This window comes from Fringilla coelebs (genome assembly GCF_963513975.1).
Source record: "Fringilla coelebs genome assembly, chromosome: 27".
Lineage (NCBI taxonomy): Eukaryota > Metazoa > Chordata > Aves > Passeriformes > Fringillidae > Fringilla > Fringilla coelebs.
In genome coordinates, this window is record NC_140053.1 from 3,504,058 (window position 1) to 3,519,012 (window position 14,955).

General features: G+C 47.9%; 1 protein-coding gene across 1 annotated transcript; it reads right to left on the reverse strand.

Annotated features, from left to right (window-relative positions):
* Positions 1 to 2,789: 2,789 nt before the first annotated feature.
* ETV4 (ETS variant transcription factor 4) lies at positions 2,790 to 14,583 on the reverse strand (the record flags this gene model as incomplete). The annotated part of the gene is made up of 12 exons (XM_084222277.1): positions 2,790 to 2,999; positions 3,300 to 3,401; positions 5,308 to 5,480; positions 5,833 to 5,901; positions 5,990 to 6,064; positions 8,241 to 8,473; positions 9,667 to 9,813; positions 10,842 to 10,956; positions 11,421 to 11,474; positions 14,187 to 14,234; positions 14,361 to 14,457; positions 14,539 to 14,583. 12 exons carry the CDS (start codon positions 14,581 to 14,583, stop codon positions 2,790 to 2,792), a joined length of 1,368 nt encoding a protein of 455 aa, XP_084078403.1.
* Positions 14,584 to 14,955: the final 372 nt, after the last annotated feature.

Below are 14,955 nucleotides of genomic sequence, written 5' to 3' on the forward strand. Positions count from 1 at the left end.
ATCTCTCTGGGCCACCTTTGGAAATCACACCCAAAAGCTTCTCCCCCTTTGCCTGGGGGGAAGAACGTGCAAACCTGGCCTCAGCAAATGAGTCAGGGCTGTGCACCCCTGCTAAACCCAGCCAGAGCCGATTTTCAGCACAGCTGCTGGGCTGGGCTTTCTTTGGGATTTATTCTTCTCCCCCAACCTTGTTAACTTCTCCTTAGCCCTGAGATAATTGGGCAATAATGCAGCTTTATCTTATCTCCAATTCCTGCCTGGACTCCTGTTGTGGGCAGTGGGGTGGCCTTTGGTGCAGTTCTTTGCACAATGGGCAAAGCCCTTGGGGGATTTACACAAACTTTGAGCCATTAAATGTTTTAACCTCTCTCAGAAGGGTCTGGAGCACAGGTCTGATGAGGAGCAGCTGAGGGGCTCAGGAGGGACCTTCTCACTCTCTACAGCTCCCTGACAGGAGGTAAGAGCTGGGTGTGTGAATTCACCTCCCAATTCAGGTGGGTGTTGGCCTCTTCTCCCAGGCACCCCATCTCTGTAGGCCAAAGGGAAATGGCCTCAAGTAGTGCCAGAGGAGGTTTTGACTGGATTTTAGGAAAAATTCTTCTTTGAAGGGGTTGTCAGGCACAGGCAGCTCAGGGCAGTGGTGGAGTCACCACCCTGGAGGGTGTAAAAGGCAGGTGGATGTGCTGCTGAGGAGTAAGAACAAGTTCTTCCTTAGTCTCTGACTTATGGGAGCTTCTGTGGGAGTGTTTCTGTCCCTCCTGGAAGCTCCAGGTCATTTTCAGGTGCAACAGGAGAACTTCAGGGCTTTTGTCTATTACTCCCATCCCAGCTGCCTCCCACTCCAACTGAACTGGAAATGCTGAGTGGATTTATTGACTCCCAGCTCTCTGATCTGGTTATTAGGAATCTCTGAGCTCCAGAGGTCACTGCCCCTCAAGAGGGGAACCTCACCTTGCTGATTCCTGGAACTGCTCTGTGGCTGTTCATCTGCTGCCCTGACTTGAGAAAGCTGAATGAAATGTGCAGCTAAAATTGCACTGAAATGTGTGAACTCACTCCCTGAATTCCTGTCTGGAGGGAAGGGCAGAGGGGTGGCCCAAAGGATGCTGGATAAATGTCAAGGCCTTGGGAATGCTGCAGGTGGAGGTACCAAGGGGAGGAGCAAAGCAGGCTCAGAAGGTAAAGGAGGAGCACTCAGTGAGTTGTACTGGCCAAAGACAGACCAATTTATTAATGATAATATTTTTACACTCATAAATAGTAAAGGCAGCTTATACCAAAGGAAGGGTTCCCCTTCACCCTCACTTCTGGGCCAGCACAGGAGCTGTGCTGGCCAGGGAGGTGCAGGGCAAGGCAGGAGGGTCAGGAACTGTCAGAACACCAAGTCTGCAGACAGGCAGCAGCAGAGCAGACTGCTCTGAGTGTCTGGCCTCTCCTCAGGCAGGGAGTGCTGCCTTCCATGGCTCTTGCACTCAGGGATGTTGGGAGGGTTGGCATTAGCCATGCAGGGGACAGTCATCAGGGGAAATCAGGCTTTCAGTTAATATACAGGATTGTTTCTACAGGCTACCATGCTGGCAGGATTGGCAGTGCTCTGTGTTCAGCAGCTGAAACAGCAATCTGAAGCAGTGGAAACAGACATTTTCTGAATGGGTACACTGTCCTGCTGCTTGTCTAACTGGGAACGTGGTGGAGCTGCTAATTAAAAAATTAAACACCTCCTAATCAGGATGTGGTACCCATTAGAAACATTTACTGTTGTGGAAAACCTGACAGTTTAGTTGGGTTGCATGTGCTGCATTGGACTGCAGAGAGAGCTGCCTTTTCAACACATCTGAATTCCCCTCAAACATGCAAATATCTGTGGAGTTTGAGTTCCTATATTAAGATCTATGTATGGTTTAGGTTACTTTGTGTAGCATTTTTTAATCACACCTCCACCAGGTTCTTCTCTTTCCTTAGACAATTCTCTAGCCAAGCCCAGGATGGGCACACTCCATAGCCTGGCAGCTCTTCAAATATCCTGAGAATGTTTGTTGAAGAACTTTTTCAGTTTGGAACAGCCACACCACAACACTGAGCTGTGTCTCAGGCCTTGCTGCTTCCCACAGTCCTGAACGAGGCACTGGCTTTGAGCTGTGCCCCAAACCAGGGCAATCAAGCTCCTCTGTGGTTCCCCTAAATGCCTTTGGGCCATGGACTGCAGGATCCTGGCCAAGGCCCCCACCCACCCTGCTCAGAGGGCCTGAATACCAGAAACTCCTGGCCTGGGCAGGGAGGGGATAGGGCAGGAGCATGCAGGTACAAGGCAATGAGTATTCCTCAAGGAAGGCACAAGGTCTGTGACCACTGTCCTGCAGCCAGCCTGGGAAGGCTTAAGTGGCCTTTCAGAGTGAGCTCCTCTGGTCAGAGCTGAAAGCAGGTCATGCAGAGGTTCAGGACATGTACAGGAGGAACTGAGTCAGCAGCAGCATGGTAACATTCTCATAATTTTTCTCTTTTCTTCTTAATGGTGGGACAGCATCCCCTCCCTCTGCAGTGGGGGGATTGTGCCAGGTTTGATACATCTGGAGGCTCCAATCACCTGAGATCTCTGCACAGCTGAGAAACTGCCCCATCCTGACACAACAAGCACACACAAGCACACAAGAGCCCTGTGTGCTGCCAGGTGATTTCTGAGCACTCCTGCTGACCAGAGCAGGGCTGCAGAGCTCGGTGCTGGCCTGAACAAACGCCGGCAGGAGCCGACCACCCCCCACCCATCTCTGCACACAGTGCTCCCAGCTGTGCTAGTAGGTGTAGCCTTTGCTGTAGAGCTGTGCAGGGAAGCTGCTGAGCTCTGGCAGGAAGGAGCCATTGTCACCCAGGTGGGACAGGGGCAGCGTGTCCTCCTCGCTGAGCTCCAGCTCCGCCTTCAGCCTCGGCTGCTCGGGGAAGGCCATGGAGAACAGAGCCTCAGGCTCGCACACAAACTTGTACACATAACGCTCCCCAGCCACCTGCAGGGAGGAGAGGAGGCCAGGTGAGTGCTGCAGGCCCAGGGAAGGCTTGCACAAACATCTGCAGGCCCAGGGAAGGCTTGCACAAATATCTGCCTGCCCTGAGATGTGTCAGAGCCGTGGGTTTCTCCTTGGAGCAAAGACTGCTCTTTCTGTTTCTAAGGTCTGCTTTTACAGCTTTCTAAAAATCTTACCTTTCCTATTTCCCACAGCTAGCTCAAGGACTGTCTAGGGCTTCTTGTCTCAAACAAGAGAAGCATCACTTCAAGCACAAAGTTTCCTCCTGCTTGGCACACTGACCTTCTGCATGATGCCTTTCTCGTAGTAGTAGCGCAGCGACCGGCTCAGCTTGTCGTAGTTCATGGCTGGACGGTTCTTCTGGATCCCCCAGAGCCTGGCCACCTGCAAACACAGCACCAAAGGGGCAATGCCTGTCAGCCCAGCTGCCTCAGCTTGCAAGATTTAGCTGAAAGATTTATTAAATCTAAATAAATAATGCATTCTATTGCCATCTGTTAGAGGTGGGACAGTTCTAAGCTGTTCCTTGGGCAGTTTTTTTTATCTCTCCCACAACCAACCCTCCCTCCAGGAGATCTCTTCTGTTCATGGGCCATTAATTATTAATTATCTTCTGTCCATGGCCAGTGAGTGTCCCTGCAGGGCTGATCAAATTCCATCATCCCATGGGGAGATGCTCTGCCCAGGGGAGGAGCCAAGCATTCCTACCTGGATACAATCTGAGGGTTGGAAGCATTCCTACCTGGATACAATCTGAGATTTCACACATTCCTACCTGGATACAATCTGGGATTTCAAACATTCATACCTGAATACAATCTGAGATTTCAAACATTCCTACCTGGATACAATCTGAGGTTTGGGACACCCCAGCAGCCTTTGCCCCCTGCATTCCCAAAGGAGCAGCTTTCTCCTGCCCTGCATTCCCAGAGGAATTCCAGGCCCATCTACAGCAGCCCTGGAGCTGCAGAGGAAAACTCCCCCCTTGTGCAGGATCCTGCTGCAGCAGAGCCACAGCTGGCACTGCAGGAGGGCTGAGCCCCCATGGGATGGGGCTGTGCCCCCACCCTGACACACAGGGGACAGGGACTGCTCTGACTCTGGCAGGGGTTTGGGGTTTTTTTGTACTATTGCATTTGTATTTTAATTTTCTAGTAAACAACTCTTATTCCTATTTCCCATATCTTTGCCTGTATCTTTTTTTTTTTTTTTTTTAATTAAGAGACCCTTAATTTAAAAACTGTAACAATCCAGAGGGAGGGGGTTTAGGTTTTCCATTTCAAGGGAGGCTCCTGCCTTCCTTAGCAGACACCTGTCTGTTCAAACCAAGACACCAGCCCAAGAGAGGAAGAAAACATCATCCAGCTGGTTCTCCTTTCGCTGATGGTACCATGACACACACAAACATTTCAATAATAGATTTATCAATAATTTAGCAGCATTTAGACATGAGGAGAACTCAAGCACTCTGTATCACAGAGAAATTCTGGCCACTACAGAGCTCATTTGCTATCAGCACTGCTCCTCACTCTCAGCACTCTGAAAGCTTGAGGGTGTTAAAGGGCTGCTTTTTCCTATGGTACACTTCATTTTCAAGGTTCCATGTTTATCAGGAGACCAAGCATGAGGGAACACACTGAAAGAGACCTGTGCCTTTCTACTCCCACATGATTTTCAACTTTATCCATGAGACTCAGAAGTCTGTTGTAAGCCAATGTCAACTCATCTGCACTGAAAGTGAGTGCCCATAAATTTTGATTTGTAGCAAGGACACTGCTAAATGCAGCTCCAAGTGGAACAAGAGATGATCAGATATTATGGACACTTCTCCCAGATACTGTCAAGTATCACTGGATTTTTTTGGAACATGGCAGCATTTGAAATTACACTTCAGTGCAAATAATTTTGAAATAAAGAGAGACTAGGACATAACTTATGAAAACTTCTGCAATCAGTGGGGCTCAAAACTCCAAACCTCAATGTCAACCTCAAGCAAAGAGCAGGACCAGGCAGCACAGGCCACTGCAAGCTTGAGAGTGAAGTATCCAGGGAAATGAAGGCTGTGGGTAATTTGACTCACTGCATAGCTGAGGTTTTAAACTTACACACATGCAGCCTTTCTCAGACCTGATATTTGTGTCACTCAAGTGTTTTGACCTCTTCTAAAAACCTTGCCTTGCTGCAGGGTCTAGTGCCACTGGCAGGGCAGAGGAAAAGCCTCTTGGGAATTTGCAGCCCCAGAAACAAAGGGTGATTCCCCTGAGCCTGCAGAGAACCCCAATGGTTTCACCTCCTCTGGCTCAATGAGCTTGAACTCCATTCCTCTCCCAGTCCAGGCAATGAAGTGGGAATTGGTGGGGTTGTCCAGGAGAGCCACCAGGAACTGCCAGAGCTGCAGCGAGCCCCGTCTCTGGTAGGGGGGTCCTTCCCTGTACCCTCCACCTTCCTGCTTGATGTCTCCTGCTGAGAAGGACAAACAAGACATCTCTAAGGAGAACAGTGCAAAGACAACTGGAAAAAAAAGAAAAATAAAAAAGCGGAACATTTCAGTTTCAAAATGTTTACCTGGAATATTTCAGTTCACATAAAACAGTGGCAAATTCACAAGCAACTCCTCCAAGAGCAGCTCTGATATAAGTCACAATTAAGCTGCTTATGCTAGAAGGCCTGGTTGCTGCTAAGAAAGCTCAAAAATTGAGCAAAATACCAAAAAGCTGGGTACCAACACACCTGCAAGAAGCAGGGTAATGAACTATGTAGGCACCCTACAATAACCCTATCTTACACCAAAACTCCAAGCCTTTCTTTCTCCAACCTTCAAATTTCTCTGGAACAACACAGACATCATCAGTAAAGGACCTCATCTGCTTGTCATAGCTGCAGCCTGAAAGAGAAAGCAACAGCAGCAGTCACAGCCAGGCAGGGCAGGAGCAGAGGGTGCAGGGAGAAAAGGCAGAGCCTGCATCTCTCACCTGATGGATCTTCTGTGCTGGAGTGGCTTGGGTAACCCTCAGCATTTATGTACATGGAGGGACAGTCAGGAACATCTACAGAACAATTAACAAATTAACAAAGTCATGTGACAGTGATCACAGGGGTCTCAGGATGAGGGGAAGAGATGAGAAAGTTGACTCCATGTTCAGAAGGCTTGATTTATTATTTTATGATATATATTATGTTAAAAACTATACTAAAAGAATAGAAGGAAGGATTTAATCAGAAGGCTGGCTAAGAACAGAAAAAGAATGAATAACAAAGGCTTGGACTGAGACAGTCTGGACAGCTGGACTGGGATTGGCCATTAATTAGAAACAACCACATGAGCCAACCCCAGATCCACCTGGTGCATCCCACAGCAGCAAACAATCTTTGTTTGCATTTTGTTCCTGAAGCCTCTCAGCTTCTCAAGAGGAAAAATCCTAAGGAAAGGATTTTTCATAAAACATGTGGGTGACAAACTCATTTGTTTAAAAAGCACAGGTGGCAGAATTCTCTTGCTCTACAAAGGTGGGCAGGTGAGTGCAGCTAACCAAGGTCCTCCTGGAGCCCCCCTAAAGGGTGAGTGGCAGGCTGCTAACTACAGCTTCATCTGCATTATCCTTTTAATCATGAATTAGATCAGTGAGATTTTGTGGCATCATCCTTCAGAGTAGCCAGGATACCCAGCCAATCACCTGCACATCACTTTTATACAAAATCATGTATAAATCAATATTCAAAATCAATTTGAACCTCTTTCTCCTCTTAGTTTAAGATAATTGCACACTTTACTGCTGCTTTCCCAGGTAAGAAGGCATTACATTTTTCCAGGGGTACTGTGATGATGAAAATAGAGAGCAGCAGCATCTAAATGTTTCTACAGAGATGTCACAAATGTCATTTCAGATGCCTCAAGTCTCCCTGGCTTCTTCACATCATGAGGGGGCATTCTTACAAAGAGTTTAGAAAATATAAAAGAAAAATCAGCCTTTGTTAAAAACAAGCAGGAAGTCTTTTCCTGGTTCTGTGTCTAGTGTATAGTGCTGTCTGTGCACTGCAATTTGTCTCTTCTGAATCAAATTTATTTGCTGTGCACAGCTGAAACAGAAGCTGTAACTTTGCAAAGGTTTATGTTCCATTTCCCTCTCACACCTCTGTCTGCCCATGGCTGCCAGCAGATATTTTGCTGATGCTGAGGGAAGAGAACTCTGAGCTGACAGCCTGGGTGTTATTACAATCATAAACTCTCTCACAAAAAGCACATTCCCATCCTCTGGGCCTGCACATTTTCTGAGCAGACCCAGTGAAATTGTAATACCAATATCACCACAGTGATCCCCTCATAGGAGCTTTTGATTTTTGTGTTTATTTCTGCTAAAGGAAACCATTCAAGCTGTCCATTAAAATACCAGAAAAGCAGAAGAGTTACTCCCTCTGGAGAGGGTATTGTGATCTCAGGGTAGTGAGTCCTTGGACAGATCAGCCAGAAAAATAAGATTTATCCCTTGTGGAAAAATAAGAGGATCACCTGGAGGAGATATCTGGCATCTAGAGAGCTATTTTTGGCATCACTGACTTTTTTTTCTCATTGTCCCCAGCAATCTCTGTTCTCTGAGCCTTGTTTCCATGGGAAGCACCAAGCAGCAGCCTGGCACTGAGCTGAGCCCACCCAGAGCCCCTTTCCTCTGTGCTCAGAGGGGCTCCTGCTGCAAGGCTCCAGGGCAGATTTTCTGTACAAGTTCCAGCATATTTAATTCCTTCCTTTCTGCTGCTGTTTACTGTTTTCAGCATGATTTCTTCAAAATTGACCTCACTTACTTTCTAAGCTCACAAATACCCCCAAAACCAAAAACTCCCTGTGAAACTGGAAACAGCCTTTTCCTCATTCCTGATGGTGTCAGTGGGCTAATCATGAATTTTGAGTGTCTCCCTGACTCCCTTGGGGTAGGGATACTTTTTTCTAGTTTGAGTGGATTTAACATCACCCCCTGTCTTGCTCAAGCCTCCAGCTCTCTCCCACAGAGCCTTTCTCAGAGCAAGGTGAGTGTCCCAGCCTTATTTTGGATGCAGTGAACCCCAGAACCCTTTGAGCTGCCAGCTGCCCAGAGATGCCACGCTGCCGACAGCGAGCCAGCGCCGCTCCAGAGCTCAGAGAGCAGCAGCTCACCCAGCTGGGCGCTCACCAAGGAGCTGCTGACCCCCCTGAAGATGCCCATGCACCCAGGAAGGGTCAGCTCTGCCTACCTGGGTCGTACAGGTAATCCACCTGCTCCTGCTTGACCAGCACAGCTGCTGGGAACTGCTGCCTGCTGCCTGCCTGCTCTGCTGGCTCGAACTGGGGATCCTGCTGCTCCTGCTTGAAGCCCTGGGCAGGGAACTGGAGGCAGGGCTTGGGCAGCTGGCACTGGTAGGCAGTGGGCTCCTCCTGGGAGGGTGGGAAGGAGTGGCACATCTCCAGAGGTGGCTGATAGGCAGAGCTAAGAGGGGAGAAGATGTGAGGCTGCTGCTTTCTTGGGAATTTGCAGCCCCAGAAACAATGGGGGATTCCCCTGAGCCTCTAGAGAAACTGTGGAGGGGTTTGAGAGCTGACCTGCAAGCAAAGCTGAGTTAACAGGAAAAACAACAATTGATGGGTTTTGGGTGTATTTATAGCAAGGAAGAAGACAAGGTTGTTAGCATGGGAACAGATTAGAAAAGATATATTATATTATATATATTATATCTATTTTGTCTATTATATACATATATATCCATTATATCTATATATCTATTATATATATCTCTATTACATCTATTATATCTATATTATATCTATTATATATATCTATTACATCTATTGTATCTATATTATATATATTATTTCCATTATATCTATCTATTATATCTTTATTATATCTATTATATATCTATTACATCTATTATATCTATATTATATCTATTATACATCTATTATATCTATGATATATATAAAAATCAATTCTATTATATCTATCTATTATATCTATATTATATCTATTATATCTATGATATATATATAAATTAATTCTATTATATCTATCTATATTTTATCTATTATATATAGAGAGAGAATTTTTGTAAGCTAGACTACCTGCATAAAAATGTGTATACACACCTTATTAAATTTCTGTAAAAGTTCTGCCAATTATATTAACCCTAATTGCTTTGCACCAATGAATATAGTAAGTTATTTTGATGTAGTTAATGACTTAAGATCATGTTTTGTTAAGAATGTATAAGCTGGAGAACACACAGAATTAAAACTTTTTTCTTCTTGGGCCCTGATCATGTGTGTGTATGTCATGTCCAACCTGATGGTGACAAGAACCCTCTGGTCTCAGCCCTGGTTTCACCCTGGCTGGGTGAGGGGCAGAGACCCTCTTTTCCCCCCCTCAGCCATTGCTGGAGCTGCAGGAGCTCTCTGTGGCTGGCTCAAGGGAGGATGACATCCCAGGGAAGGATGTTTCCCATCACTGCCAGGACCTGGCAGGGTTAAGGGTGTGGATTTCCCACCCCAGGCAGCAGAGCTGGCTGCCACAGGAGGCTGCAAACAGAGCACTGGCACCTGGGTGCTGCAGCCCTTCCTCCTGACACCAGCAAGGAGGGCAATCCCTGCCAGGGCTGCCCCCTCCCCAGCTCTGAGGTGACTCACCTGCTCTCACTGAGGAACCCACAGCTGGGTGTGGAGCTGGGGGGCCCTGCAGGGCTCAGGAAGCTCCTGTCCTGCCTGGGGAACTGCTGCAGTGCTGGCTGCACCAGGACTCCAGGGCTGGGGGACTGTCTGGGCTGCTCGTAGGCACTGGAAGAGCCAAACAGAAATCGCAGCATTTCAGATCTGCAGGAGGGAATTGAGGCAGCACCTGGAACATCTCTGTCTCAGGCTGCAAGATGTGGCTGGGGTGTGTTCTGTCACCATCTGTCAGAGCTGGGGCAGCTATCTGCTGTTCCTTGGGCAGTTTTCTTTATCTCTCCCACAACCAACCCTCCCTCCAGGAGATCTCTGCTGTTCATGGGCCATTAATTATTAATTATCTTCTGTTCATGGGCTCTGTTGAGTGTCCCTGCAGGGTTGATCAAATTCCATCATCCCATGGGGAGATGCTCCGCCCAGGGGAGGAGCCAAACATTCCTACCTGGATACAATCTGAGATTTCACACATTCCTACCTGGATACAATCTGAGATTTCACACATCCCTACCTGGATACAATCTGAGATTTCACACATTCCTACCTGGATACAATCTGAGATTTCAAACACTCCTCCTGGATACAATCTGAGATTTCACACATTCCTACCTGGATACAATCTGAGGTTTGGGACACCCCAGCAGCCTTTGCCCACTGCATTCCCAGAGGAGCAGCTTTCTCCTGCCCTGCATTCCCAGAGGGAGAGCAGGCCCATCTCCAGCAGCCCTGGAGCTGCAGAGGAAAACTCCCTCCTTGTGGAGGATCCTGCTGCAGCAGAGCCACAGCTGGCACTGCAGGAGGGCTGAGCCCCCATGGGATGGGACTGTGCCACCACCCTGACACACAGGGGACAGGGACTGCCTGACCCTGGCAGGGGTTTGTTTTCCTTTTTTTGTATTATTGCATTTGTATTTTAATTTTTCCTAATAAAGAACTGTTATTCCTATTCCCATATATTTTTCTCAGAGCCTTTTAATTTAAGAATTGTAACAATTCAGAGGGAGGGGGTTTACATTTTCCATTTCAGGGGAGGCTCCTGCCTTCCTTAGCACACAGCTGTCTTTCCAAACCCAGACCCAGGTTTCAGAGCTCTGGATTTCAGAGCAGCTGCTGCCCCTCTCTCTCTGTGTCAGCCATACCTGGCATAAAGGCACTGCTTGCTGTTGTGCTGGAGTGGCTGCTCGTGGCTGCAGGACAGCTCCGAGGGGCTCTGGGGCTCCTTCTTGATCCTGGCAGGAGGACTGTGAAAAGCTACTGCAGGAGAGAAAGAAAAGATCAACCTGACACTTTTCTTGTTTGTGGGGGGCTGTGATTATCAGGCATTTCCAAATGCAGGGGTTCCTTGGCTGAATCTCTGCTGTGCCAACAGTTCAGTGCCCTGAACTCCATGGGATTGTCAAGAAGTTGGATGTGTTGGGAGCAGCCAATTCCTTCCTGCCCCTAATAGCTGGAACTGGCTCTCCCATTACACCTGACTCACTGATTGACTCAGAGTGAAACTGGGACCATCCCTCTCCTCAGCTCTAGGTCAAAAAGAGAAAGAAATCAGATTTATGGCTCAGAGACCAAGCTCTGAGAAAGGAGGGAAACAAGAGCAATCGGTCAAAGTGTTTAATTTCAGTTTATGTGGGGGAAACTGCCTGGGGCAGGGGGGAAAAGGCACCAAAATTTGGATTTGCCTTTCCCCCAGGAGGTGTGAGCATCCCCTTGGTACTTACAGTTTTCTGAATGGAAGTCAGGCACAAATTGCTCATCATTGTCTGGAACCTGAGCTGTCAGGAGAGAGAGAGAGGGAGAGGGAGGGAGGGAGAAAAAGAGGCAGGGAGGAGTTAGCTTTGGCACTTTGCTCAGCATAATTAACACTAAGGCAGAAATAAATCTCTGCAGGAAAGATCTGAGCTTTCTGCTGGGATGATTTCAGTGACTGAGGAGAGTTTCCCTTTGGGATTAATGAATACATGTGAGTCCTGGGAGAAACCTTACCCATATTTTATAACTTCTAACAATTATTTTTCCATCCCTTTTACTGCAGGGAAGGGAGAGCTGGCAGCAGATTGTTGTTATTTCATAAACTCTGTCACTGCTGCTGAAAGAAATGCTGCTGCTGCTGCTGACAAAAGGTACAGTTTTTGTTATTGCAGAGTGGACAACAGAGTGCACTCCCTCTGCTCTAAAACAGAGATGATGTAGTCAAAATTAAAGGACATAAAGGATGGAAGCCCACCAATCTCAGTCAGCCAAAAATAATCCTCAGGGAGTAACACTCCTGGTGGTGAATGAGAATGGAACTGGCCAAACCCTTCACTCTGCAATTGCTGCTCCTTCAAATAACCTGGATGACAACAAACTGGAAATGTAAGGAAAAAAAGATGGGGAATTGAGGAAAAAAACCATCTAGAAAATTCCCTCTCTGAATTATCTATTTGATGTTTTCTCTTTTTCTTCTGCACTGTTTAGGAAGGTACTGTCCAGTGCTCTGATGCTTTCATCTCATGAACAAATGCTGACACACAGGACGTTAGTAAAAATATTTTCACCATTTGGGAAAATATTTTGACATCCTGGTGACCAGGAAAAAACACTAATTTGCTTCAGAGGGTAATTTTCTTGGTACAAGTCTGAAAATGGGAGAAACCAGTTCCTTGATTTGCAGGCAAAAATAATAAAATACATGATTAAAACTCATATTGAATTTCTCAGGGATTTCACTTGGGCTCTGGTTAGATGCTATGAGCTGTGTAAAATGATAATTAAAAGAAATTTTAAATTTAAAATATTCCAAAACCATGCAGTGCGGTTTGTGTTATCATTTACTAATCCTGGATGGAAGCAGAGCACCTCCAGTGCTGTGAGTGACTTCCAAACTCATCTCACAAACACTCTGCTACTGGCAAATATATTGTGAGAGATTCCAGGGAAATTCTTTGCGTTGGTGAGCTCAAATTATCAGACATGAGAAAATCTAAAACTGAAAGTCTCAGTTCTGAGGCAAACTCACTGGCAGCTGGAGTTCCTGTAAGATTTAAAAGAAATCAATCTCAGGTCAATTACATGACCAGCAATTAATACTTATTTTCCTGCTCTGATAAAAGTTACATGGATGTTTCAATATTGAAACAGGTAATTCCAGGTAATCCTTGCTTCATCCTTACAATCCTCACACTCCTGGAACACTGCCTGATCAACTCATTTCAGTTCACTTCGGAATGAACATAAAACTTTTGATTTTTTTCCTTAATAATCCTACTTAGTTGGCAAATATATTTTTGAAGGCTTAAAAAAAGAATTGTTTGACAAGATTGCCTCTCACTTGTGGTAAAATTAGAACTAAAATTAAAAACTCTGCTCAAAATGCCATCCATATTTTTACATCATTATTGTTAAATATTTTTAAGTACCTAGATACAATAAGTACTTCTGTATTTATCAATAGTCTGCACTCGAGGGTGTGTTTTGAATTTTCTACAAAATGGATCATCTGTAGTACTGGAAATAGAGCAAAATCACCATATTTAGAACTAGTTTCACTTGGTATTAATGTGACTCCCTGGCATTCAGAGTTTTCCTTGAAGTTCAAAGTCAAAACAATTAAGACACCAAACTGAAAATCATGTAAATTCCAGGAAGGTCCCCACAAAGTATTACATTTTAAAAAAATAGAAAAAGAAAAAAAAAAAGAAGAAAGAAAGAATAGAAGCATTTTGTTCCTCAAATTAAAAGACTACTTTGTAGTTTAAGAAAATATCAACGTTTTGGCAACCTACAAAGATAAGTGACAAATTAGCATAAAATCGAAGCAGTTACAAACAGCCTGGAGCGAAAATTGTACCCAGGGAAGCGGGCGAGCAGCCAAGCTCCATTCAGGAGCAAATGCCCGGCACAATGGTGCCATTCAGCGTCCCCATTTCCACAAGCCAGGGCTTGGCAAGGCTGGAAAAAAACACTTTTGTTTGGAGCCAGGAGCGGGACAAACCCAAAGCCAACTGAAAACCGAGCAGAGCTGGGGGAATCACAGAATCACAAGGTTGGAAAAACTTTCAAAATCATCGAGTTCCCCGACACCTCAGCTCAGCCCTGGCACCCAGAGCCAATCCAGGCTTTGTTCACCCCCTCCAGGGCAGTGCCCACCTCCCTGGCAGCACACTCCAGTGCCCAGTCACTCTTTCTGTGCAGGATTTGTTCCTGATGCCCAGCCTAAACTCCCCTGGCACAGCTGGAGGCTGTGTCCCCTTGTCCTGGTGTCACTGGGGAGCACTCCAGAGGAAATGACCTTGTGGCAGTGGGGTGAGCACAAAGAGCAGAACAGAATGACCAGGTTGGAAGAGATCTCCAAGATCATCGAGTCCAACCCAGCCCCAGCACCTCAACTCAACCCTGGCACCCAGAGCCAATCCAGGCTTTGTTAAACACACCCAGGGATGGGGACTCCATCACCTCCCTGGGCCGAGCATTCCAGAAGTTTAAGAAGAAGGGAAGGAGCCTACCTTCAGTCAGCCAGGTCTCCTGGAGCTGCCGCAGGTCCTGGAAGAGCTCTGCGGGGAGAGGAGCCGCTGCTGACTGCGGGATGCTCCGGGCGCCGAGCGGAGCAGGATCCGACCCCGCTCCCGGTCCCGCTCCCGGTTCCGATCCCTGCCCGGCCACCCCCGGGTCCCCCTCACCTTCCGAGTCCTGCTCCGGCGGCACCGCCGGTTCCCGGGGAGTCCTCGCAGCGCCCAGCACGGCTCGGCCCGCGGGCAGCGCCGGGCCCGGGGGCTGCTGAGAGGGAGGAGCGGCTCAGAGCGGAGCCCCGGGGGAGCGGGGCCGGCCCGGAGCCCCCCCGGCGGAGCCGCCACTCACCTGCGGGAAGGTGAACGGCACCTGCTGGTCCAGGTACCCCTTCATCCTCCTGGGGCATCTGGGGAGTACCGGGGCAGGGGAACCGGGCCGGGATCCACAGCAGTGGCAGGACCGCGACCGAAACTTGGAATGCGAGGCGGGACCGAGCGCGGCCGGGCGAGCCCCGGGACAGGAGCCCCGCTCGGGTCGGGTCCCGTCCGGAGCCGTCCCTCAGCACCGGCGGGCCCGGCCCACGCGGAGCCCCCGGCGGAGCCGCCCCGCGCCCGCTCCGAGGCCGCCGCGGGCCCGGCGCCGGTCGCCCATTGGCCTCGGCCGCGGCCCCGGCTCGCCCACTCCTTTGTTTGATCGAATTTGTGAATGAAGCTCCGAGTCGGGGCACGCCCGCCAATCAGCGCTCGCCTGGGCCGTCAGCCATTG